The sequence below is a fragment of the Podarcis cretensis genome, assembly GCF_951804945.1.
Source record: "Podarcis cretensis genome assembly, chromosome: 7".
Classification (NCBI taxonomy): domain Eukaryota; kingdom Metazoa; phylum Chordata; class Lepidosauria; order Squamata; family Lacertidae; genus Podarcis; species Podarcis cretensis.
The window spans coordinates 61,643,150-61,669,754 of record NC_137176.1 but is presented as its reverse complement, the minus strand read 5'-3'; the positions used below and the strand labels follow the sequence as shown (position 1 = coordinate 61,669,754).

Here is a 26,605-nt window from a genome sequence, read left to right as displayed (position 1 = left end):
AGGCCAGAGAAGAACTTGGGAAATGGTGCTTGATCTGGAATGCATCCAGCGTTTATGACCTAGACAAATTTGTATCTTCGATCAGGTAATCACAATCTTCTCACCATCACTACTTATGTAATTATCTCAGTGATAGCCCTGTAAGAAGGCTAGAACTGTAAGAAGGCTAGGATGAATTTGAGTTGAGATTTAAATCAAAGACTTTCAGCTTTCTTGCTACAACTCTTTGTCCTTGGTACTCACTGAGCTACCAGACATTTCCTCTGCTACTTACTAAGCAATAGGTGGAAACTTACATGTATACACTAAGACACTTTTTTCAGGGTGGAGTGGAGATGAATCTGTATTCTGTAGAAAATTGGGGTGCTGCCAAAGTTGATAATTATCTGGTCCAAGTGTAGGGAACCTTTGGCCCTCCAGATGTTGCTGATCTACAACATCCATGGCCATGCTTGTTGGGCCTGATCGGAATAGTAGTTTCTCAACATCTGGAGGGCTCCAGGTTCCCTACACCTGATCCATATTATGACCTTGCTCCACTTGCAATGCTTGGCTTCATTACAAGTAGGATCGCTACACACCCCACAATCCCTTTTTAGTCTCTGTGCAAAGTTCTCTATCGCTGGGAATGCTGCAGTAACAGTGTTAATCGCAAAGCTTAGGACAGGGGTTCCCAAACTTTTTTCAAAGAGGGCCAGATTTGATGAAGTGAACATGCATGAGGGCCAACCAATTCAAATTTTCAAATGAAGTTGTTCAGCTTTTTTTTTTTTTTTTACGATTTACCCCAAAGTTGCTGAGCTTTTTTTAGGATTGAAGTTGCTACAGACCAGCTCCTATCATGAGGACTGGAATCTTAGCTCGTTTTAAGGGAATCTTAGCTCATTTTAAGGGAAAAACAGGCAGGGGAAAACAGGCAGCCCTGTTTAGGGAATATTTTAATGTTTAATAGGTTATTGTATTTTAGTGTTTTGTTGGAAGCTACCCAGAGTGACTGGGGGAAAAACCCAGCCAGATGGGCAGGGTATAAATAATAATAATTATTGTTATTAATGGGCCACAGCTCAGGGGGGCAGCACCCGCTTCGCATGCAGGCGGTGTCCCAGGTTCAGTCCCCGCAGGCAGCATCTCCAGGTGGGGAGAGCCACTGCTGCCAGTCAGTGTTGGGAATATTGAGGTAGATGGACCTGGTGGTCTGACTTGGCAGCTTCCCTAAAATCCTGGGCAGAGTTATGGAATGAATGCATGGGGGGGCTGCATGCAAAGATATGGGGGTGCACGTTTCTCTGGCTGGTGGAAAAGGCTTGCTTTTGAACCCGCCCCAAAAAACTGTCCCCCCCAAATATTGCACCCAGAGAGAGTGTGGAATTGGTCATGTCAATGACCACAGCAAATGCCCCCCCTTTAACCCAAGCAATGATTTCCAAACGCCTCCAAGTACTTGCCCCACCGCCCACTCAACGCCCCCCCCCCCACAATAGCCCCTCTTTTTAATAATGCCCACTTAGTCTATATCTGTCCCCAATAACACTCCCCCTCCCTGTTACCCTAGTGGTATTTCCCAGGTCTCCCCTCCCCCCCCACTCACTTCATGGTCTCGCCCAGCCTCCAATCCCATTGGTCTCCGCAGCTGCTCATGTCGGTCCACTCTAGGTAAGCTTTTTCTTCTTCTGTGCATGCCTTCGCCGCTGCACTCTACTGGTCAGAAGGACTTGTTGGGTCGCACTTCTGGTTGGCTAAGATGAATAAAGCTCCGCCCCACATTCAAGCGAGTACTTACCGCCTACCGGTAAGTAAAAAAAAAAAAGCGAGAATAAAAGGTGAAGGCTGGCAGCCGCTGGCGGCTACACGGGCCACATGACGAGGTCTGGCGGGCCGGATTCGGGCCCGCGGGCCTTGTGTTTGACACCCGTGGCTTAGGATATTATTAACCTCTAAATACCATAAACTGGAAGGGACGCAGGTCGCGCTGTGGGTTAAACCACAGAGCCTAGGGCTTGCCGATCAGAAGGTCGGTGGTTCAAATCCCTGCAACGGGGTGAGCTTCCCTTGCTACCGGTCCCTGCTCCTGCCAACCTAGCAGTTCGTAAGCACGTCAAGTGCAAGTAGATAAATAGGTACTGCTCCGGTGGGAAGGTAAACGGTGTTTCTGTGCACTGCTCTGGTTTGCCAGAAGCAGCTTAGTCATGCTGGCCACATGACCCAGAAGCTGTACGCCGGCTCCCTCAGCCAATAAAGTGAGATGAGTGCCACAACCCCAGAGTCAGTCACAACTGGACCTAATGGTCAGGGGTCCCTTTACCTTTACCTTTACCATAAACTGGACAACCAGTTAGCTGTCTTAGGGAAAATGAATATCCCAGGGTCCCTAGTGCCTGGCACGCTTGTGGGAGTTGGGGACAGAGAATTTAGACCTCATTACCCTCCCAGTAATATAGCTGAGAGAACAATAGGAACCAAATTCAAAACTGGACATATTAAAATATAAATAAGAAGGCTATTTCCTGACTTTTGGAGGGAAGGAACTCTGTTTTCTGAATCCAGTTCTGAACAGAGCAGAGAGACATTGCCCATCACTAGCAAAATGTCAAGCCCAAGTAGGCTTTGATTCCAAATATTATACACAAGGCACAGTAATGGCAATAATAAGAAAGTTTCCCATTTTTGTATGAATTTAGAGAACTAAGTTCTTTGACTCTCATTCACATAGAACAGTTGCTATTTGCAGAACTGCAGCTAAGGTTATGATTGAAGAAGCTCAGACAAGTCAGATGAAGTCCTGGAAAGGACATCAGGAAAGAGTTGAAAATAGCAATAATACCGTGTAATGAAAAAAAAGAAAAACTAAAAAAAGACCCCCAAATCCCCCTATAGGATAAAAAGGAAAATGGGATAGGGATGGGAATTCAATTGCCATAATAAAGCGACAAAAATGAAAAAGAGCAGCATCCATGCAGGGATGGTAATTGCCTTTGCATCCAGTGTCTAATGCTTGAAATAAAATAAAATAAAAAAGCTATAAAAGCAGAAAAACAGGAATAATCATCATCATCATAAACAGTTAGGTCCCATTGTGATTGATGGTCCTCCTGTGTCCAGTTTGCCTCTGCAAATTCAATTTGTAACCAAATAAATATTTGGCACTGCTTGCTGTAGTTCCTGCGACAGCAGCAAGAAATCATTTGCACATAAATAGATTTGTCCTCAAAAATGCAAAGCGTTCCATGTCCATCATCCCAGAGGTGAGACAATTCTTTACAGCTGATAACTACTTTTCCATAATGCCCAGTGCCAGGCAGGAGTGTCAAAGTTCTTTTTTCTTCCACTGACAGGTGCTATGTGTCTCTAATAGGGTGCCCAAGTGTCCATTTTTTTCACATGATTTTTCAGATCAGTTCTTCACATTTCTGCAGCAATTTGTGGGGGTTTTTTAAAAAAAGATCTTCATGACAATTTGTCAGCACTTTGGGTCTGAATTCCTCCTAATAAACATATTTTTTGAATGCAGTTTTGACTAACATACAAATTTATGCAAGGGATTCCCCCACCCCCATATAACACAATTGATGTTATTATACCCCAGCATATGGGGTCCCCCCCCCCTTTTACACATTACTTGCCTGGAGGACTGCATCGCAAAATTCAGAGAAGGGCACTGTTCAAAAAATGGCTGTGTTTTAGTTCTTGTATTATTCTGGGAAGTGCAACTCAGGTAGGTTTGTGTTTAAATGAGTACTGGATCAACATTTTTCCTTCATCCCTTAGCCTGGCCCCAACTCTATGAGTTATAACCTTTTTTTAAAAAAAAAAAAAATGTTTATTCCATTTATATACCACTTTTTACTTCCAAGGAGCTCAAGGTGGGGTACATGGTTCTCCTCCTCCCCATTTCATCCTCACAACAACCCTGTGAGGTAGGTTAGACCAAAAGATGAGGATGATGAAGAAGAAGAGTTTGGATTTGATATCCCGCTTTATCACTCCCTTTAAGGAGTCTCAAAGCGGCTAACATTCCTCCTTCCCCCACAACAAACACTCTGTGAGGTGAGTGGGGCTGGGAGACTTCAGAGAAGTGTGACTGGCCCAAGGTCACCCAGCAGCTGCATGTGGAGGAGCGGAGACGCGAACCCGGCTCCCCAGATTACGAGTCCACCACTCTTAACCACTACACCACACTGGCTCTCCACACTGGTCCAAGGTCACCCAGTGAGCTTCATGACTGAGTGGGGATTCAAACCCTGGTCTCCGAACACTCCTAGGGGCTGAGGTCCCTTTGACCCTCACAATAAAATATTTGAGTTGATGGCCATTGCCATTCAGCTGGTGTGTTTTCACCACATCATGTGATTGATTATATGGGGCAGGGCTTACCTACCCCTTATAATTTATTCAAGATGGCACTCCTGGTTGTAGGACACTCCCCAAGCAGACTGTGAGGGATGCAGAGGGGTGCAGAAGAAAGGAGAGGAAGGGGACTTGGGCTGTCACCATTATGTTTAATATTCTTCAAATTGGAATAGAAGCCTATTGCAATACAGACATGACTATGATCCCCTCTTCACGTCTCTTCAGAGATGAAGCAGGAAACCAAGATAATTCAGATTACAAGAGGTGCAGTGGATTAATTTGTGGTGGAAGTAAAAGAAAGACAGTTGTGACAAGGGTATTAGTTAACAACGTCCAGAAAGAATTCCAGAAGAGCTACGGTATTCTTGCTTTACAAATGCATTGGACTTTTTGAAGATATTTCTGGCACGAAAGATAAAAGGAGCGTTAAGTGCATTATATATTTAAATTTTCCAAAGGTATTTGAAAAGGTAGCACGCAAGTGGCTTGTTTTGAAAATAAAGACCCACACAGTACAGCAGAAGGAACAAAGTGAATAAAGAACAGGAGAGGTGATAGTGGGGAAAAGAAGGAATAATGAATATAATGCATTTCTTTAATGATGGGCCTATTCTCCTGAGAAGTCTGACAAGCATCAAAGATAACCCTGCTGCATGGAACCAGTGCAACTGTGACTTTGAAATGTAATCTCACAAATATGCTGTCATTTGACTGCAAGAGCAAAAATGTTTATCTACAATGCAAAATTTTCTTTATCTTGGGTTTTTGAATTAAGCTTCCTTCTTGGTGCCAGACAAGGACAAGAATAATTACTACTATTTCTAAATAACTGTGCATGGTATCTTTAAACAACTGGGAGCAGACACATTGAACTCCTTTGTGTGTTGTGGATCACCATACAGGGAAAGATAGTGAAGAAGAAAACAGGAAAGCACAGTCCTTCAATGGCTTGTATACTGATGTCTCTCAGCTGACGCATGATCACTTCATGCTGAAAGGAGATAATTGATGCACATAGAATTTCCTCCGCAGGGGTGGGAACACTGGTCAATCAAAGGTCTTGCCCCCATAGAGAGAACTTACATCCATTTTCTCCAACTTGGTGCTCATTAGGTTTTTTGGATTGCAGCTCCTAGTCATTGTTGCCAATTGTCAGAGATGATGAAAGTGGTTGTAGACCAGCATCTGGAAGGAGCCAGGTTGGATAAGGCTGCCTTATATACCTTCTAGCTGCTTCCTTCAAGACTGAACCAATCACACGTCAGCTGAGGGATGTTGATATCACATGTATCATCTTTTGTCAGGGGGCTGTCAGCGGCTCCTAGTTGGTTGCCCAGGAAATTCTAAAGACAAGGGAAAGTTTCTTACAGTCCTTTTTTATTTCAAACTTTACAAAGAGAGAGGCTATAGAACCCAGCCTCTTGGACAATGGCATTGTCCTGAGTAAATCTCTGCTCCCCGTCTCTCCCACTTCTTCATTCGTCACTTCTGCGTGTGCTGCTTCGTGCCCTCTGTCTTTGAGCTCTTTGCTCTCCTACTTTTAAGGCTTGCCGGGTTCTGGGAGATGGAGGGTCTGGAATACTTTCTAGTGGCAATATGTTAGCCAGCTGCTGCTCTGGCTCTGCCTGCTCCCATGATTGCCCAACTTTCCCCCCTCATCTGCCTCTGAGCTGTGACCTCCCTCAAACCCCTGTTGCACATCTATACGGTCTTCCTCTTCCTCCTCCCTGGAAGGGTATCCAGGAGAGTGTCTCCACCACCACTCCTCCTCTGCCCAGCCCCTGACATCTTTGAAGGAGCAGAGCTAGCCCAGCGCATTTCTGCTGGTTCCCATATGTGTGCCAAGCCTCCACAAACCATCTTTCTTTCCCAGTCCATTGCATTAGAAGTGGGCAATTTGTTGATTAGAAGAGAGTGGCTTCTAACTAGGTTTTAGCCAGAGTAGACCCCCTGAGATAAATGAGCATGTCTAAGTTTCGTTCAATGGGTTTACTCTGAGTAAAACTTAATTGAAAACCACCCAAATTACCTACACTGATTGCTTTCTCAGCTGTCCTTTCTGTCGCAAGCGTATGCCATGTTGTAACTGACCTGCTAGATCTGGCAAAAGCTTTCCTATCATGCCTGGTGCCAGATGTTGACCACATTAGATCAAGCACCCTGTGGGCTTGGGGAGGGCTTGTTAGCATCTCAACTTAATTGCATTCAACTTAATTGCATTCCTGGATAGCCCTGCAAATTCTTTTCAGCCATGAGCCAATCTCAGCACCCATTCAGCTGTGAGCCAATCACTGCCATTTTAAATTGCCAAAAGTACTTTCATTTATCTTTTGGTCCGGGCATTGCATTTGGAGTAGTTTAAGATCATTGGCAGTCAACATGGAAAGGAACTGAGGATTGCTCCAGTTCTGCCACTCACGCATTGCTGAAGTGTTTCCAGGGGTGGCAGGGAAAGCTTGGCAGCTCCTGCAAGCACCCCAAACAGGGCTGGACCCTTCCCTGATTTGGGGGTTGGGGTTGGGAGGGGTCCCGGTTGGCACCATGCCAAAGGCTCTATGGAGTCTGACACCAGCCCTGCTTCATCTGTTAGTGGTGACCATAACTTTTGCTGTTGTACAGAGAATGATTCCTAAGGAATCCTGACCTGAACAGCAGCAATAAGAGTGTCCACAAGCCCTTTTCTACAATACATAATGTTCTTCAGGTGTGTGTTGAGAAAGGAATCTGGCAGTGTAATCAAAACTTGGTTAAACCTTCATACTTCATTTATGGCACCACTGAAGTCTGGAATTCATTCTGCATGAGCCATATTCACAGTGAACGAATGTGTGGTTTGCTTTTTCTTGCATTTGATAATTGTGGCATATGACTTAATTGATAAGCAGCCCTTGTGGCTATGGAAAAGGATGGAAAAGGATGCTATGTTTATTTCTATGAGGAAGAGGAACCACTGAGTCCTGTTGATTTCAGTTGCACAGGCTGAATGACCCAAACTTGTAAATTTCACAGTGGGTGTTATTTCATAGAACATAAACATGTTGTCTCAGTAGTGATAGTACTTTCTTTTGTCCTCCAAGCCTGATTTCTGATTATTTCACTTCCTTATTAAGTTCCCTACAACTTGCCCTGGTGCTCAAAATGGGTGAAGCTGTTCTGTCATATTAGTAGAAAGTGCTTGTTGCCTTTCTGCTACTTCAACAGCAACGCTTGAGCAATGCTATGTCACTTCATTCAATTTTCAGCCCTCATCGCCTTCCTTTTCTCAGTTTTGATCAAAGTCAAAAGAAGTTGGTGGTTTTGCTCTGAATAAATGTCGAAGAGCCATTTCCTTTTTTTATTATTCTGAAAATAATGCATTTGATTAAAACTGACATGTGCATTCCTAGAAAATTTTAGCAGATTATTCAGTGGCCATTTGATGACACAGATGAAGTTTGCAAGAGTGGGTTGTCCACTTATCTGTATGCACTGAGAAGCAGGTCCCACTCCATTCAATGAGAATCGCTTCCAAATAATTATGAATACAGTCGCAGCAACTGTGTCATGAAAAGAGCAAGTTTTATGCATAAACAGTCATACGTTGGGTTGCGAATGCTGTGGGTTACTTCTGGGTTTTGGCGCTCGCGCATGCGCAAAACCACTAAAACGCATTTTGAGCATGCGCAGAAGAGCTGAATCACATCACGTGCATGCACAGATGCAGAGCTGTGGGGTGCGAATGCTGTGGGTTGTGAACGTGCCTCCCGCATATATCACGTTCACAACCCAAGGTTCCACTGTATATTGTATTTTCATAAACTGCAACTAGGTAAAGGTAAAGGGACCCCTGACCATTAGCTCCAGTCGTAGACGACTCTGGGGTTGTGGCGCTCATCTTGCTTTATTGGCCAAGGGAGCCGGCCTACAGCTTCTGGGTCTTGTGGCCAGCATGACTAAGTCGCTTCTCGCGAACCAGAGCAGTGCACAGAAACACCGTCTACCTTCCCGCCGGAGCGGAACCTATTTATCTACTTGCACTTTGATGTGCTTTCAAACTGCTAGGTAGTGTTCAGATAGATATTAATGAGTTTGAATTCCTCCAAGATCTGTGAACCCCTAACTCTTAAATATTTAACCTTATGTATTAAACATAAGGTTATAATCCAGACAGACCTAAACTCATTCAAAACCCATTGACTTCAATGGAAGCATCAATCCATGCTTAAATCTCTCACATTGAGTTGGATCTAAAATAAGGCTGTTGTTTGTAAGGAAGCTAACTTTTACATGAACTTCACTGTGACCAGTGCTGCAATCCTATACACACCAGGAACAGCCTCACTGAACTCAACTGGGTATTTTTCTGAGTAGACATGATAGGATTGCATTCTTTGAGATAAGAAAGTACAGTAATACCTCCGCGAACGTCCGCCTCGTCTAGCGTCCATTCCAGTGAACGTCCGCAGCAAGCCAGGAAGTACTGGAACGGGTTACGTCTGGGTTTGCCGCTCGCGCATGTGCAGAAATGCTAAATCGTGCTTCGCACATGCGCAGAAGCACAACCCATTCCACATGCGTGCACAGATGCAGCACTTTGCCTTGCGTCCTTTTCAGCTAGTGGCTGGGGCTCTGGAACGGATCCTGGTCGCAAAACAAGGTACGACTGTAGATGAATTAATTTGTCCAGGTGTCAATCTACTCTTAACAGTCTTTAACTTAGGGTGGAGGTTGTGTGTAGAGTTCAACATGAATACCTTTCACAGCATGAATACCTTTCAGTAGAAGTTCCAGAGAGGTAACTGAACAAAGCAATTTGTGTGCTCCAGAATAGAGTATCAAAATACCGCACAATGATTTCACTGATAGCAAAACTATTTCTGGGAACAAAGATAATTTAAATGGTCTGTTATTCTGCAAGTTTGCACCCATTTTGAGTACATTCTTTGTATTTTAATGTTGACAGTTACTCATGGATGAGCGCTGTTAAGATCCAGCAGTTCTACAGCCTAGGAGCAAGACTTTCTTCAGCACATCAACCTGCTTTGACTAGATCCCAGGGGAAAAGCAGCCGAAGAACTGTTTAGATTGAAAGCTGCCATCTCCACAACGTGGACACAAATTCACAATCGGGTCATCAAATGTTCAAACTACATGGCTGCTGCTATTGTCTGCCATAGGAATCTCCATTTTCCTTGCACTTGACAGTAGCAAAAATGAAATATGAAGTTGTAAGAAGATATGAAAATATGAAATGGAGAAAGAAATACTTGACTCCAGCTTTGATGGAAATCTATGTGTATTGAATTTATTTTGGCTGGTGTATAGAAACTTTTTAATCTATGTCACTTTTTTGCCAAAGTAATTTTTCAGCTGCTGTATTTATGTACTTCTTCTACATCAAAGTTGTTTTTGAATTCCCAGAGATCCTGAATCTGCTTCTCCCTTTCTGCCTGTACTTTGAATATGTAGATTTCTTCCCAAAACTTAGAAGTTCAAACTGTGGCCACTGGCTATGCAGCTGAGCGATTTCAAAAAAAGTAATTATCCAGAGTGCTGTATGGCTACCATTTTTATATTCCTTCTTGTCTTCTTTTCTTTATTCAGGTACATAAGCAGAGTGTAATATGGATAGTTACCGTATTTTTCCATCTATAAGACACCCCCATGTATAAGACACCCCCTATTTTGGGGGACTCCGATTTAAGAAAATGGGGAGAGATCTATCAGTGTATAAGACGCCCCCAAATTTTGGACATTATTTTTTAGAGGGAAAACCTAGTCTTATACATGGAAAAATATGGTAGATAGCCACAGATAATTCTATTTAAACTATACAAGGTCAGATCAACTTTAGAGGATCTTTCCCCATGTTAACAGATAATCTTTATAATAAAGATTGTGCTTTTGTATCAGTGCCTTTTTTTATATAAAAATAAATAACTCCTTCCATCCATCCCAGAGCTTTGAAGAACAGTAAACTACATTCTCTATGCAAAAGCATTCAGGAGGGACTGAGCAGGCCAAGTAGGAGCGTGGTCCATTGTGAGGGCATGAGCTGGGGAGAATCTGCAGGGCCAGATATGCAGACCTTGTTGGCTGCATCCATTTCCTGAGCCTGAGGCTCCCCACCTCTGCATTAGAGGAAGGCCACCTTTAGATCCAAGCCATAATTTGTATGAAATAATTCTTTGTGCCAAGAGGAACATTAAATGGGCAGTTTATTTGAAACACACAACAATTGAGAAGTTTTTTAAAAAATGCATTTGCCCACCCACAGATACCATCAATGTGGAAAAAAATTACCTCTAGCCTTCATCATGAGCACTGTAAAGAAGGGTCAAGAGGAAAACAATTTTTCTTGCCTTTAAACAGTCTGGGCTCTATCTTTTTAAATCACTTTCCTGTGGCCTTATTACCTCAACTTTAAGGCACGATTTGCTTTAGCAAATCATTTGGAAAGGAGGTAGGGATATACTGTTCCTTATTCCTTTTCCATTACTAACACGAAGTAGGCCATTTGAACAAGTAGTCCACTAAGGAAATGTTGCTTGCTGGGTAGACAGATGGTGGCTAGGCCTTGCATTTGCCTATTTCAGGTGTCACCAACCTTTTAGGATACATTTGGATATCTGAGTGTGTATTATGGGTGCCACCCCATCTGGTCACTTCTCTTTTCCCCTCCCTCAGATCAGCTCCCCATAAAGAGAAAGTCAGATTTTATTTTTCCAAGGGATCTGGTTAAAGCTGGATCCGGTAGAATTAATCTGAAAAGTACAAAGAGCTTCAAGAGGAAGCAGGAAAGAGTGCCATTCTTTCTCTACAACATGACGCTACTCTATCACTTTCTCAAACAAAATTCACCTACTTGTTTTACCACAATAAATTTAATCAGGCAAGGCCATTATGGGTTCCTTAACTCTTTGGAATTACAAAGATCATAGCATGTCTCATAGCTATATAAGTGAGCAGCAAGGTAGCCAGATTTGCTAGTGGTGTGAAATTGTTCAGTGTGGGTTAAACAAAAATGGATTGTGAAGTGCTCCAAAAGATCTCTGTAACTTTGGTGAATGGGCAGTAAAATGGCAAAATACAATGTAAGCAAGGGTGTACATTTCAGCAATAAATAAATCCTAATTTCACATCCACACTAATGGAGTCTATACTGTGGATGATTATGGCTGAATCTACAGGCATATGAAAAACACCGTGAAAATGCTTTTTAAAAAAACGTTTTGAAAAATATATTGAATTTGACATAGCTCACCATCGCCATCTAGTGTCACATTTGTATACTGCAATTTACAACACACTCAAAACGTTTTAGTTGCAGCTGTATAGCTCAGTCCCAAGAATGAGATCTTGGCGTCTCAGTGAACAGTTCAATGAATATGTTGATCCAGTGTGGAGCAGTTAATGAAAACGGCAAATTCCATCATTATGAAAGGGATTGAAGAACTGCCAATTTAATAACAACATCATTATACAAATGTATGGTGCAATCACAATTGAAATGCTGTGTACAGTTTTGGTTCCCTCCCTTAAAAAGGATATCGTAGAACTGGGAAAGGATCAGTAAAGGACAACCAAAACTGTTGGTTGGAGTAACTAGTTTGAGTTACAAAATGTGTAGCTTTTCAAGTTTATATATAAAAATAAGGGACATGATAGAGATATAAACAACTATGCAAGATGTAAAGAAAATGGATAGAGGGGAGAAATCTTCCTCATAATACTACAGCCTGAGAGTACACAATGCTACTGAATGTTGGAAGAGTCAGGAGAAACAAAAGAAAATACATTTGTATACAGTGCAGTTAAACTATGGAATTCCTACCCACAGAATGTTGTGATGGCCAGAAACTTGGGTGAGTTTTAAAAAGGATTAGACAGATTCATGGACAAGAACATCATCACTAGCTATGTTCTGCAACCACTGTTGGAAGAAGTATGCCTCTGAATACCACTTGGGGAAAGTGCTGTTGCCCTTATGTTCTGCTTGAGGGCTATGGCTAAGCATCTGGTTGACCACTGTGAAAACAGGCTGCTGAACTAGGTAGGTCTTTGACCTGATCCACTAGAATGTACATGCAGAGACTGTAAATCATTTTCCTTTTAAAAATTGAAAAAAGACACATAGATCGAAAACATACAATTATCTGACTGGAGAAAAATTAATCTCATCCATTCTTCCCTGAATTAAATAACACATAATTTTCTGATCTGAAACCTCAAAAAGCCCCCCAAAAGGGGGGGGGGTGAAACTATTAACTTACAATACAATAGCTGCCATCCCCAAAGAGCAATCTCACCTCTTAGAAATTCTAAGGATTTCAATGAACTGAGTAAGAAATAGAAGGAATTTAGCCTAATTAAAGCTCTAACCGATGCAGTTTGAGCTGTGATGTGGTTCGCATCTGATTTCAATAACAGTTTAACTTTTTCTGCTCATAGTTATGACAGCCAATTTTTGTAAAAACAACCCAACAACCCAGCATTGCTGTTTACATTATGCAAAGAAAAAAAGTTACTTCAAGGCCCATTTAACATTCATATGTTTTCAATATCTGTTTATTGAGCATTGATGAAAAACAGTCTATCTGAAAACATTTGCAGCAGCCATTTCATGGCTACTCAAGCCAACATCCATACATTACATCATGGTTCAAACAGCTCAGCACAATATACCATTCGAACAAAGCCAGTCATTTTGATTTTGTACAATTAGGCTTATTAGGCTTACAAAAATAATTTTACACCTAGAAAATAAATCAGATTTTCAATAAATTACAATATACTTATTATTTAACAAGGAAAAGCATTGTATAAAATAGATAACAATATTAAGAGTTTCAAAAAGGAAAAGAGTTTCATTTCATTTGGCAGTCTAGGAAATCATTTAGTCATTCATCTGAGAGCTATGTACAGTGTTAAGCACCAAAAACTCTGCTCCTCTGCTTTCTTGCTGCAATGCTCAGGTAACAATAGACACTTGGACCAGATAAGAAGTATCCACAATGTGGACCTGCCTCCTTCACCATTACCACCTTAACTTGTCCTATCCCATCATGAAATGGAAGCCCAAAGGGCAACGCAAAGTAGAGGTACAGGACCTTGGAGAGCTCCAGGTGATCCACCTACTACTCCAACTACTCCCTTTTATGGTACTCAACCCGGATTGCCATGCTCAGGCTAACTCACTCCCACTCTTGCTGTTAGTTCCCTCTTGGTTTGTTGCCTATGCCAGTGGTCCAGTGATGTGGTATTTGGGACTCTAGGTGGAGAAGCATTTTCTGGGCATTCCTGCGCAAAGGTCTCAGCTCAGGGCCAGTGCTGGACCTGTGTCTGGATTAAACAAATTAATGGAGGGTGAGCCTATTAATGGCTACTATCCAATATGGCTATGTTCTGCCTCCACTGTTGAAGGCAATATGCCTCTGAATGCCAGTTGGTCAGAATCACCTGGGGGGGAGTACTACTGCATTCAGGCTTCTTATAAGTATCTAGTTGGCCACTATGAGAACAAAATGGTGAACTAGATGGGACTCTTGCTTCAAAAAGTAGGCTCTTCTTATGTTCTTATATCTAACTTTTCCATGGCCTTTACTGCAGGGCCTTCTGGGATCTGCTACCCAGAGTGGGCATGATGACACAACCCAATCTCTATTAGGAACAACTTTGGTGTAAGAAAGGCGCCATGACATTGGTCCAATGGTTTTGATGTCACCGGAAAAGCATGACAAAGAACTGAACTGCAACAGCTTTGATACTATGCTGATAACATCAGAAGGGTCTACAGTTGTAAAATCTATGGATATTTTAAAGTCACGTGGAGGATGTTTTCCCATTTGTTTGTTTTTTCTAGAACAAAAGAGAGAAATTTGGGGGAAAACTGAAATATATCCAGTACTTTCTTATAAAAGCTAAACTCACTTTGCTCAACACATAACTTAGCACAACACATAACATTGTGCTATTCAGTATGTGAAACTTTTTTAGTTACATGACATTTTAAATTAGGTATGCTTATTTTTATTGATTGAAAATCCAGCGTATGACATGATATTGTAAACTTATGGTATCAAAGTCTTTCTTAGTCCCCCTCCCTTTTTTGCCAGCTGGGAAAATAGAGAAAGATAGAAGATGAAAATATAAACCATCAACATTTGAAGGTCTTGTATAAACTGAAGCAAGATTCTCGACACTTTCCTGTCTGCGTGTTATAAGAGGGCATGTGTCTATTTTCTAACATTCATCCATTTATTTCACTTGATACAAAAAATGCAAAATAGAATCAACAGTCAGAGGCTGTGCTTGTTAGGCTACTAGCTATCTGAACGTATTCTATACTGGAAAATATTTAGATGTAATTTTTCAACATCAAGTGATAAGAGTGTTGCTTGTTTAGTAACCAAGGCAAACATGGTACCAATGCTTTAATCACTAATATTCCCAACTTTGAATGTTGAAACTAAAAAAATTGCAGCTGTGTGTATTGACTACAACAGTGCTATTTTAGAACACTGCTCTATTCATTCTAATAGAATACTTCAGAAGATATGTGCTTTTTTTTTTTTCAATTTCCCCCAAAATTTCTAATTTTTCCACTTCTGGAGAAAGTGTAAATGGGGAAAATATTTCTCCACTTTTTGCTAACATCCTTATTTAATTCTTTTAAAAATTATACTTCACATTTTGAATAGTAGCTTTTAAAAAACCCACAGTTCAACATTAAAAGCATAACTTATTTACAAAAGACTCTTACTTAAGAGCAAAAGACAATACATTTTTAAACAAATCCCACAGCAGTATTCACTGACTTAAAATAAATTCCATTGAAATTAAGGAGATTTGCTTCCACATAGGTTAGAATCCAATGCATACTTGCCTGAGAGTAAGCTCCACTGAACACAATGGGTCTTATTTTTGAGTAAACATGTACAGGATTTCACTATACAATTCACACATACGTCACATAGATGCTTGCAGGAAGTATTTTGGCTTTCAACCTCCATTGTATATTCAAGAAAATGAGACACCTGCTTTGATTAACTGTTAAAACTACTTGCTTTGCTGTTTCATTATTTCTAAATTTCAGCTTGCAGTTCTATTAAAATCAGGCTTTGCATTCCGCTAGTGATACTTAAGACTTTTTCATGTATAAGGGGACAATAAATTAAATTTCTTCAATACTGATTCAAACGCATTGCAAACAGGAAACAGCTTCCCCTTCTCCGTTCACCTACTTGCACCCACAAATTATATCTGAATTCAAGCTTTTTTTAAAAAAAAAAGTTAGCAAAAGTGATTTATTTGTTGTTTTCTTATATATATAAAAAAATTTTCCAAAGGGAACTGTACTTGTCTCTTTAACAGCAGATGTGAGTTATCTGTCCTGAGTTTTCCAGTGTCACAATCGCTTAATGCAGTGCTTGTATTACAAAAAAGAAGAAGCATTGATCAATATCACAATGGCTTTTGTTTTGGAAGAGATTGCTGTGAAATAACTGTAACTTGGTTTGCAGCTACCTTGTATTCCTGACCAGAGCCTTGTGGAGGAGAAGGCAGAGGAGTTTCGGGAGTTGCTGGGGAAGAATTGAAAAGGAATTATCAGTAATCAAATCAAGCTTCTCTTAACTTAGGGCTGCGTTGAAACAAGAGGCAGGGAATGTGCTTTTCATGAACGTTTTTCACCTGCCGTGAAGAAGTCACTACTATTTCAGTGAGGGCTTGAACGTGGGAAATATGTCCACAGGGGCTTTCCAGTTGTCAAGGCCTTTCAGCGGATGCTGACTCTCCCAATGCAGCATAGTAGCTTCAGCCCCACAGTCAATTTAGACTGAGGCACCACCACCTCCCTATACCCTTTAGAGTGAGGACACTGGCTTGTTGGTCCTCAGTGCCATCATCATGTAGCCCAGTGTTTCCCAAACTCAGCCCTCCAGCTATTTTTGGACTACAATTCCCATCATCCCTAGCTAGCAGGACCAGTGGCCAGGGGTGATGGGAACTGTAGTCCAAAAACAGCTGGAGACATAAGTTTGGGAAACTCTGATGTAGCCAACTCTTTTATTTCATGAATTTTTATTTACTTCGTAGAATTTATATAAATTCTATATTGTAAAAACAAAACAAAAACCCCCAAAACCTAAAACATCTAATCTTATTGGTTACATGGTATTGTGGCATCATCATATTTGATGATGGATCTGCAGTTGGCTGAGATAACATCTAAAGAAAGCCCAGAGGGAGAAATGATATCAAAGAAGGAGCAAACTACAAAATGAATACTGTGAACCTCTTCAAATAACAGCAACGAAAAAGGTAAGTGTTAAAGACTTGTTCAGAAAAACATTTCATGCCCTCTGAAAGTCACTCTTTGACCCCCCCCCAAAAAAAAAGTATTTCTGGATGAAGATTTGGCAATGCTACAGCCTAGCCTTCACTAAAAATTTGCTCAATATAATAAATTAAATTTTAAACTCAGGTTGTTGAAATGTTGTTAGTAGAAAACAATTAAAGTTGAAAAAATGATGTGAAGCACTGATAACAAATTGAGCAGTTAATTAAAAATAACCCACAGAAGTTACACACAAGTGATATATTTACAATAAACTTACAAATTGGTTCTGCATGTACAGGAGCAGCCACTGAACTTATAAGCAGAGTTTGTCCAGTGAGCGGATCTTGGGCTAGATGAGGATGAACTTGGTGGAGATTCGTGGCATCACTAGACGTACCTGCAACAGAAAACCCAAGCGTTTGTCTGTGCAAATGGACAAAGAGTCAGAGAACTGTAGAGTTGAAATGGACCATTAGAGTCATCTACACCAACCCACTGCAATGCAGGGATCTTTTGCCCAGCAGAGGGCTTGAACCCACAACCCTGACATTAAGAGAGTCATGCTGGTTGCTTCTACAAAATAAAATACATTTCCCTCACTAAGAGGAGCTGCAAGACCTTAATTCAATTATTGACAAAGCCAGGATGAAAACAGAGGAAGATCAGATGTACCAATACCCCTTGACTGCTAGTTCCTACTGAGTGTCCTGTGAGAGGACATTCTCATAGGGCACAGAACAGGTCAGGCCAGGTGGGTGGCCTGGAGAGAGTCTGCAGAGGGAAACAGAAAAGTCTACAAGGGGGCATTTGGTTCCAGGGCCTGAAGTTCTCCACATCTGTTTACATAACATTATTACATAAATATCAAACCCCCTTAGCCCTAAATTTTGCAAAAATAATTTTAGACCCAAAAGTAGCAGGAATATGTATCTCGGGGGGGGGGGGGCACAGCACTAATATAAGTGCATCTGAGTACAGTGGTACCTTGGTTCTCAAATGTCTTGGTACTCAAACAACTTGGAACCCAAACACTGCAAACCGGGAAGCTGTTTTGGGGGTTATTTTTTAAAGTCTGGAACAGATTAATCTATTTTGCATTATTTTCTATGGGAAATTGCACCTTGGTTGTCGAATGCTTTGGTTTTGGGGCAGACTTCCGGAACAGATTAAGTTTGAGAACCAAGGTATCACTGTACAGTTAAACACAAAGAAGTCCAATAAAACCTACTGACACACCTACCTCCCAATAACATTTCTTGAAGCAAACTATCAATTTTAACCATTCCGAACAGTTTCACGAATTGTATTTGCTCGATCATTTGCCAGGTGATGCTCTGAAGGGTGGGCAGAAGTAGTAAGAGCTCTCCAAAGCGTCCCCTGGAGTCGTACTGACGGTCATTGATGTAGTCCTCCAAATTGATCTGAACTTGAAACCTTGTGTTCCTGATCTTCATTGGGTTACTCAGTCCTTTTGCATCTTCAAACAACAAAGAAATATTTCATAAGGGTATGGAAGAAAGCACCAAAGCAAGGAATCATTCGTATTGTTACTATCCATGTGGGCCCTGGGGATAAAGAAGACTCACAGATCAATCCAAATTCCCCAAATACTATGCTGGAGGGGATTTGGGGTGGAACAGAGGTGTCCCTCCACCATCTTGGGGCTTCCCAATGTAACTGGCCCAAGGACAGATGGGCAGAAGTTACAACCAGTGGTAGCCTGTAGAAAAAACCCACCTCTATACTCACAACAGGGCATTTCAAGAGGAAGGAGGGGAGGACTAGTTCCTGTACAGATCTTTCTACTATCATGATGGTGCCTTCCGTGCCAACTTTTAAACATCTGCTTTAAAAAATCCTATTTTGCCAGGCCTATGTAGGCAATCAAGACTATATCCTTTGACAGTGGTTTACTGATTGTTGTTTTGAACTTTTTCTGTTTTTAACTGTTGTTGGGAATGATAGGAGTCATAGTCCAAAGACTGGAGAGCATTGGGTTGGGGAAGGCTGACAAAGACACATTTTGTTAAATTAGGAACCACATCAAGGTCAACATTAGCATAGGAAAATCTTCAGCTTTTCAGCTAAGACTATCACATTGTGTGTGTGTGTGTGTGTGTGTGTGTGTGTGTGTGTGTGTGTGTGTGTTGGATTCTGAAGTATACCTGGATCAAAGAAGACAATTGCTTTTAAGCAAGCATATTCATTATCATCAATTTGGATCTCCTGAAATGGTCGAATTATCTCATCAAGTATCCTGTTTGCTACTCGGCTGATCTCAATTTCGGAACTGTTGCGATGGATTACAAAATCATTACCTAAAGAAGCAAAAACAAAATCAGAACTCTTCTGACAATGTAAGTAGCCTTAAAATTCATATTCAGCTTCCATTTTCTATAGTGCATTTATGCAGATGAATGTGTTCACAAAAGACCTTTCTCCACACATGCAATATTTATTTCCACAAATAATATGCCAGCAGAGAAATCATAATCATAATATATCCACCAAGAAGGAGAGCAAAATCTTCAAGGTTCATCTTAAGACAGATGGGTGGCCGAATCTTCCCTTTTTGAATCCAATATGCTTACCATGAATCCTATATACCAGGGTATTTAGCATGGTGCCCTCCATATGTTGCTAACTACATAGCTCCCATCAGGGCCAGCCAGCATAACTAATAGTCAAGGAAGGTGAGAACTGTTGTCCAACATGTGGAGGGTACCCCATTGACTAATGCTGCTATATAGAATGGATTCCATTCGACTTCCAAGGTACGACTGGATTGTGGGAAATTGCATGCAAAATGTGTACATGTGCACTAAAATTCTGATGACTTTATTTTTAAAAAGTTGCTTACTGATGTGGAAATGTTGAGAACTGAAAATTGGGAAAAGGAGAAACTTTGAGAAACCAAAACTGGCAGATTCACTCATCCCTAGTTAGAGCATGATGTGTCTTAGGTGGTGATCCTATGTACAATTACTAAGAGTAAACCCCAATAAAACTGTGCAAAGAATCCAAGCTCTTCCAGTCATTCCATCAACATATTTCAGCAAGCCTGACGGAATAATCTCCCATCTCCTCCACCTGTGGGTGGGTGTGTTTCTCTATACCAAATTTGAGCCAATTTGGGCTGGAGGAGGATGGGGAAAGTCCCATTGTCCTAGCAGGACTCATGAGCCAGCTCCCGCTAGCACACCTACTTAGTTGAATCAGGCCCAGTGAGACAGTAAATATCCCCAGGACTGTGTTGTAAAAAGTAAAATAAAGATAAACTTACCTAAAAGAATAATGTCTTTGTAAAGCATAGAGCGTTTTGCTGCTCCAAGCAAAAGGTGTTCTCCAGCATGTGCTCTTAACAGGGCAACCTTGGGGAAAAATAATGTGCATAGAACAATAGTAACTTCAAAAATAAAGCAAGTGGAATAAGATGAATCACGTTCACTAGCTGTTGGCACTATTTGAAGACACCCTCCCTCCCTCTTGAAGACAAGAGGTTTCCACTTTAGAAATACAATGGAAGTGTGTCTATTTGGATAAGCAGTTGCTCTGTTTTGGCTTTGTTTCCAGTTTCTGAATATGTGCAATACCTGATGACGTCCTGAAAATCAGGCCTTGAGACTCAGTCCCTCAGCTCTCTCTGCTGTTCCTAGAGCAACTAACTTGGTGCTCTCTAGGTGTTTTGGACAATAGTCCTGTGCTGGTTAGGCTGATGGGAGTTGTAGTCCAAAACACGTGGAAGGCACCAGATTTGTGAAGGCCGAACAAGAATTGCCCACTGCCTCCCAATACCCCCTTTGAAAGCAGGTAGGAGGAGGCCTTTTGGCATTTTTCTTATAGAGTAACTTGACTGTGTCTCATAAAAGGTAGATTTTTCCTGATTCTTTCACCTCTTTTTTCTTAGATCTCAGTTGCTTACTGTGGATTTGTTTGCACCTGGGCTTGTTTGCTTGGCTCCTGCTGTGTGGCATGATCTTCTCTGGACCCAAGCCTACCCACTCTCTTGAATCTAACTGTATATATGCCAGAACCAGCTCCCCCATGATCTCTACTTCCCTTGAGCTTCCCTTGATGTTTTGGCTTAACATCCTAGAAGTGTCTTCTGTGAAAAGAGAGCCTTCAACACGGAACCATTATTGTGGCTTCTCAGCTCATTATCCCATACCTGATCATCCAGCCGTAGTTCACAAAAAGCTGGAATGTATTTTGCCCATTCTACAAGCACCAGGAGCTGCTGCCTCATAGATTCACATACTTCGCTAATGCCAGCAATTTTCTTAACGCTGATGTCAGTACCAGCACAAGGGCTTGAAACAGGGAGCTGGTTATAGTGGAGAGAAATTATGAACTCACATTATTACAGCAGTCTTTATAATAAAGTTTTGTTTGCCTACAGTCACCCATTATAACCCCCTATACCAAAAGAAAATAGGTTTATAGCGAGTATATACTAGCCCATATATATACACCAAATAATGAGTATATCATGTTCATATGCATGGTGAGAGAGATGTGGGATGCAGTCCTACACTATGCAATTGCCTGAACATTTTGAGCTTTATGGGACCAATGTGCATAGGATTGTACTGTTGGACTTTCCATTTTGTGACAGTCACTTCTGCATCCACACTACAAAGTCAAGGAGTTATAGGCGGAGAAAGCAAAGGTGGGAGCCAAAAGTAATGGGGTTTCTGAATATCATGCAAAGGAAAAGAGGAACAATCTTTGCTAAACCTTAAGAGGAAAGAATGAAAAAATGGCGGAGGTTCAGACAAGGAGATAGACGGGGCATCAAAGACAAGCAGGATCTGAATTATATAAACAATTAGAAGTTGTTCTATATGGTTTCTTGGTTGTTGTTTACTTGCTCTTCACCATAAGGTCACAGGGCAGGTTACAACAATTAAAACACTACATTAAAGGTAAAGGGACCCCTGACCATTAGGTCCAGTCGTGACCGACTCTGGGGTTGCAGCGCTCATCTCGCTTTATTGGTCAAGGGAGCCAGCGTACAGCTTCCGTGTCATGTGGCCGGCATGACGAAGCCGCTTCTGGCGAACCAGAGCAGCACACGGAAACACCATTTACCTTCCCGCCAGAGCGGTAACTATTTATCTACTTGCACTTTGACATGCTTTTGAACTGCTAGGTTGGCAGGAGCAGGGACTGAGCAACGGGAGCTCACCCCGTCATGGGGATTCGAACCACCAACCTTCTGATCGGCAAGTCCTAGGCTCTGTGGTTTAACCCACAGTGCCACCCACGTCCCTTTTAAAACACTACATTTAAAACAATTTAAAACAACTTAATCACAGAAATAATGTTGGTCATAAGAATATTCCTACTGAGTGTCAAAAACCAACACTATACCTCCTTTCCTTAGCACCCCACAAACCAAGCTCTGTTTTCATTGTTACAGAAAAAAGTAGACCTTTAGAATTAGGCATTCAGCCCCTGATGTTTCACTAACTTCAACAGGAGTATTCCAAGAGGTCAGTGAAACATTTCTTCAGATAGCTTACAAATCACACCCAATAGGGCTAATGGCTCTACCTGAATCAGGCAGCTAAGTATTTTGAAAGTGAAAGATGTATAAAGCTTATTGCAAAAGAAGCTGAATCAGATGCTAATTTTCTAGAGAGAATCTTCCCATCTCATTTCTGTATTGCAAATGCAAAAGGATAGGTGCATGTATAAAACAGAAAACATTTTAAAGGTCATGGGGATCCTATACTCCTTGATGGTCTGTACCTGGTGAGAAAGCAACTCAGCCTGGGCCAACATATTAATAGAAGGAATGTTGCTGCCATCAGATGCACTTCGTCTTGTACTTATCCTGTCCCGTTCATTTTGCACAGCTGGGAAAGGGAAAAAAAAATTGCACATTGGTTTGCATGCAGGCCATGCTACTGAACAGCTTTTCAAAGGTAGCATTTACATATCACTATAAGCCAGAGTTTCCAGCTTATCGTGGTTTACCAGGAATGAGCAGGGTGCTACCTAATCGCTCCTGCTTTTTTCCTCCCCTGGCAAGAGTAGGTTGAAGAAACCTAGAAGCCTTGGTTTGCCATTATGTACAAATGCAGGATTGTGGTTTGCTTCCCCCTAATACAATCTGCAAGCCAACATAAGCCGGTTAAAAGAAGCAGCAAACCAACAATAAACCATGGCTTGAGGCTGGCTAGCAATTGTGGCTTCTCAGTGAGTGACAAATCATGTTCCTTGATCCAGATGTAATGGGAAGTCAAAGGTCTGTGATTTGTCTATCTTGCTCATGCCAGGAGAGGGGCAATGCTAGAGCAGTCAGACAATTTGTTTGTTTGCGACATGTTACAGTGTTTCTCAAATTTGGATCTCTAGCTGTTGTTGGACTGCAACTCCCATCATTCCTGACCTGCTAGCAAAGGATAATGGGAGCTGTAGTTCAACAGCAGCTAGAGACCCAAGTTTGAGAAACATTGTAGGATAAGCCAAAAGTCCTACCTTGTTATGATTTGTGTGCAGTCAAAGTGTTATTAAGAAACTGTATGAACCATAGATGTCCAAAGTTGGTCATGACATTATTGCAGAAATTCATGGAAGAGCAATGGCAAACATTTTTATAACATTTTATATAAGCATTATAAGAAACGGTCCTAAAATAATTTCTGTTTCCAAAGAACACCATTTCAACTTTAGAAATTTTGAAGTCAAAAAAGTCTCATAACTTTTAGAGATAGGTCTGAACCTTTCCTTCCTTGCCCCAGCATTCATTTTTCTTTACGAAGCTTTTGAACTGCTGCAGTAGTGATGGATTTTTGTGGGGAGGATAAGCAATCACACTGGTAGCTATGTTTCAATCTGCATATAGCTTCGGGACTAGTGACTTAAGGAAGTTTGCTTTAAAAAGTGGATTAAAAAATAACACAACTGAACTTGAAGCATGGGAAGTCCCAACAAAAATTATAATTTGGCAGAATATTTGGACTATATGATATGTATTTGTATAATTTGGACTATTTAATGTGATTTGATTGGATTGTTAAAATGGAAAAATTAATAAAAAAAATTTAAAAATAATAATAACACAACTCCATCCCTAATGTGAAACTTCTCTAAAACCACTTTCAGCTTTCAGAAACAACTGTCTTCCAGCCAGAGTTCATTTTTAAGGATGTAGCATTGAGAGATGCTAGTATTAGGGTTTGAAGCAGATAGTATGAGGCAAAAATAATCACATACTAGCCTTTCAAAAGAGAATGGCATGGTGGAACACAAAGCTTGTGTTGGAACAAGGTGTCCCTTTTAATGCAAAAATGAAAGAGATAAATAAGGCTACCCATCAGCTTTGCTGAACCTATTTTATATCCAAGGTCATATAAAGGAGAGAAAAACAGAGTTGTGATCAACATATTTCTCCATTCCACACAGAACCTCATAACCTTTGTAAAAGCATCAGTTGTATTTCCAATGATCCGTTTGTTATTTTTAAGGAAGCAATCTGCATCAGAGAAGGTGAGAAGGCAGCACCAATGCTTCAATAAAAATGTGCTCAGTGCACTATATAGTGTTCTGCAGTTTATATGAAGAATGAACACGCTTTATGGTGAAGGCGCACTAGATTCTTAGCCAAGGACATTCATGATGGGCCTTTTATTAAGGTCATAATAAGAAATGTCGTACAGTGATAAACACTAAGTGATAAATGGTCACGTAGACGTGAATCAAGAATGATGCTCCAGTCTTTTTTAACTGGAGAAAAGCTATCTTTTTTCATTTCTTAACTCAGCACCTCAACAACAAAATGTAGTTATGCTTTAAATATAAAATTATACCAGAGGACTGGCATCTAACTACTTTGATCACCCTGAATAAATGGTGGGAATGCATTGCAACCCATTTTTTAAAAAAAGAATGAGAAGTTTTTCAGAAATAAATGTTTTGCCTGCACATAATTCAACTTCAAAGTTTGTTACTAGTCAGTTTGAAAAGCCTATTTTTTTGTTTTTGTTTTTGTTTAAAAAAAATGTGATAAGCCTATGGTGAAAATAGAATGAAATGGTATTCCTTAGCTTGGAGGACTCAAGGAAGAACACAAAGGCAATAATGGGGGAACACTGGCACAGCTCCTATTGCCCAGATAATTTTGTTCCTAAGCTCTCGCTTGTGATCCTTTATAAGCTGGGAGAGGTTGAAACTCTCATTTGAGGGCTGCAATGGTGGGAGAAGAGGAAAGCCCTGCCAATTATATGCAAGACTTTCTACAAACTTAAAAAGTCTTGGATTTTACAAGGTCATATATACATAAAAAGAACAGTGATAAAACTAGTAAGCAAATACTATGACTGACGTTTTATGGTGCCAAGTGTGCAACCCAAACCACTTTTGTGCTAGACTAGGGGTTGGATTAGTGTCCCTCCACCCAAAGTATTGCACCACTGTCAGTCTTTACTGGTAGCTTGTGGAAAGTCTGGGAGCCACAGGATCCTGAGCTGTTCCTGCTCCTTGATAGCAGCAAGCCCAATCTTGGTCCAAAAGTCTGCTCCCAACCTTGTGCCTTGGCTGACATGAGAAACAAGTCTGCAGATATGGAAGTGGTTTCCTAGCTCCATCTCTTTCCACCTCTGCCCAATCAGGCTCTGGATTGCCTTGGCTGCTCAATGGGGCTTACTCTCAAGTAGGTGGGTACAGAAGTGCAGCCTTAGCTTCATTGCAGTTATTTGATGCCAAGCAAATCTTATTGATGTGATTTAATATGTCATGTTTCTGTTTTCAAAGGGATGCACTTGAGAATTTTGGGGAGTACCTTTCTGAAATTACAAGTATAGCTGCATGTAAATCTTCTACAGCAAGAGAAGGGTCTTTCCCAAGGAAGCACTAAGCAATTTCTGTCTATCTGTCACACACCCACAGAGGGCAAAACAAAACAACAGTGCAAGAAGCCTGAAATTTAACTTCTACTTTGAATACGTCATTTGCAAAGGAGAATCAAGCTTGGCATTATTCTCCCTCTTTCCTTGGGATTTTCAGCATTACCACCTCCTTTTGACTTAAAAATTAACCACCATACAATGTTTTCACCTGGAATTCAGAACAGATGGGATTTGTCTGTTTGTTCAGTGTGAATATATAAGATGCCTTCCAACGAAGCTCCTTCAGTCTGTCCAAAATGATATTGAATTCAACATATACTGAGGGCTAAAAGCTGCCCTTGTAGACAAAGAGCAGTGGACACTGGGAGTCACGTGTCTCCATCCCAAAAACAATTTTTAAAGAAGAAAAAATGGAAAGCATCCTCTGTGGAACAGCAGCGTATGGAATGTTGAATCCCACTTTTTAAAAATTCCATTTTTATCTTTCCATGCAGGAAACATAAGAACAAAGGAATAGCCCTGCTGGACCAAGCCAGTGACCCATTGACTCCAGTGTCCTGTTTTCGCAGTGGTCAACTAGATGCCCATCGGAAGCCAGCAAGCAGCAGAACAGCAATTTCCCCTCCTGCAGTTTCCAGCAACTGGAATTTAGAAGAATACTGCTTCTGACCGTGAAGGCAAAGTGCAGCCATGTTGGCTAGTATCCATCGACATTCTTATCTTCCATAAATTTGTTGAATCTTTTAAAGTCATCCAGCAGCCACCACTACTTCTGGGGTGAATTCCATAGTTTATCTATGCCTACTTCCAGACATGCTAAAATATAGGAGAACTCATGAGTCTGCTTTTAAACATCCTTCTGCATAAAAGTGAGGTCTGTATAGAACCATTGATGGTTCTATGTCAATGGTTCTTTTTCTCCTGTCCCATTTCTAAAGAACTGGATGCACAAGGTAGATTGCAATAAATTGGGAATAGTATTAATAATATAAGAGGCCTCACAACAAACCTATGTTTCCTATTACTATTGCAATTTTACAGATGAAGATCTGAAGACAAGAGTGCATGTAAGGTCACCAAACTA

The 26,605-nt window shown here is 41.0% G+C and overlaps 1 protein-coding gene and 1 long non-coding RNA gene across 6 annotated transcripts in view; one reads left to right on the top strand and one right to left on the bottom strand.

Moving 5' to 3' along the window:
* Positions 1-10,089, top strand: part of LOC307219789 — a 54,845-nt gene extending 44,756 nt beyond the window's left edge. For both annotated transcript variants that reach the window (XR_013840559.1, XR_013840560.1), the window contains exon 2: positions 9,290-10,089. This is a non-coding gene — a long non-coding RNA (uncharacterized lncRNA). The remainder of the gene's footprint in view (positions 1-9,289) is intronic.
* A 2,776-nt stretch (positions 10,090-12,865) lies between these two features.
* Positions 12,866-26,605, bottom strand: part of HNF4G (hepatocyte nuclear factor 4 gamma) — a 56,993-nt gene continuing 43,253 nt past the window's right edge. For 3 of the 4 annotated variants that reach the window (XM_079983144.1, XM_079983143.1, XM_079983141.1), the window contains 7 exons: positions 22,421-22,527; positions 20,835-20,990; positions 19,950-20,037; positions 18,832-18,984; positions 17,907-18,143; positions 16,944-17,063; positions 12,866-15,908 (listed from right to left, as the gene is read on the bottom strand). In XM_079983144.1, the coding sequence (XP_079839270.1) occupies positions 15,790-15,908; positions 16,944-17,063; positions 17,907-18,143; positions 18,832-18,984; positions 19,950-20,037; positions 20,835-20,990; positions 22,421-22,527 (980 nt within the window). In that variant the 3' untranslated portion in view covers positions 12,866-15,789. The remainder of the gene's footprint in view (positions 15,909-16,943; positions 17,064-17,906; positions 18,144-18,831; positions 18,985-19,949; positions 20,038-20,834; positions 20,991-22,420; positions 22,528-26,605) is intronic. The other variant, XM_079983142.1, reaches the window with a different exon arrangement.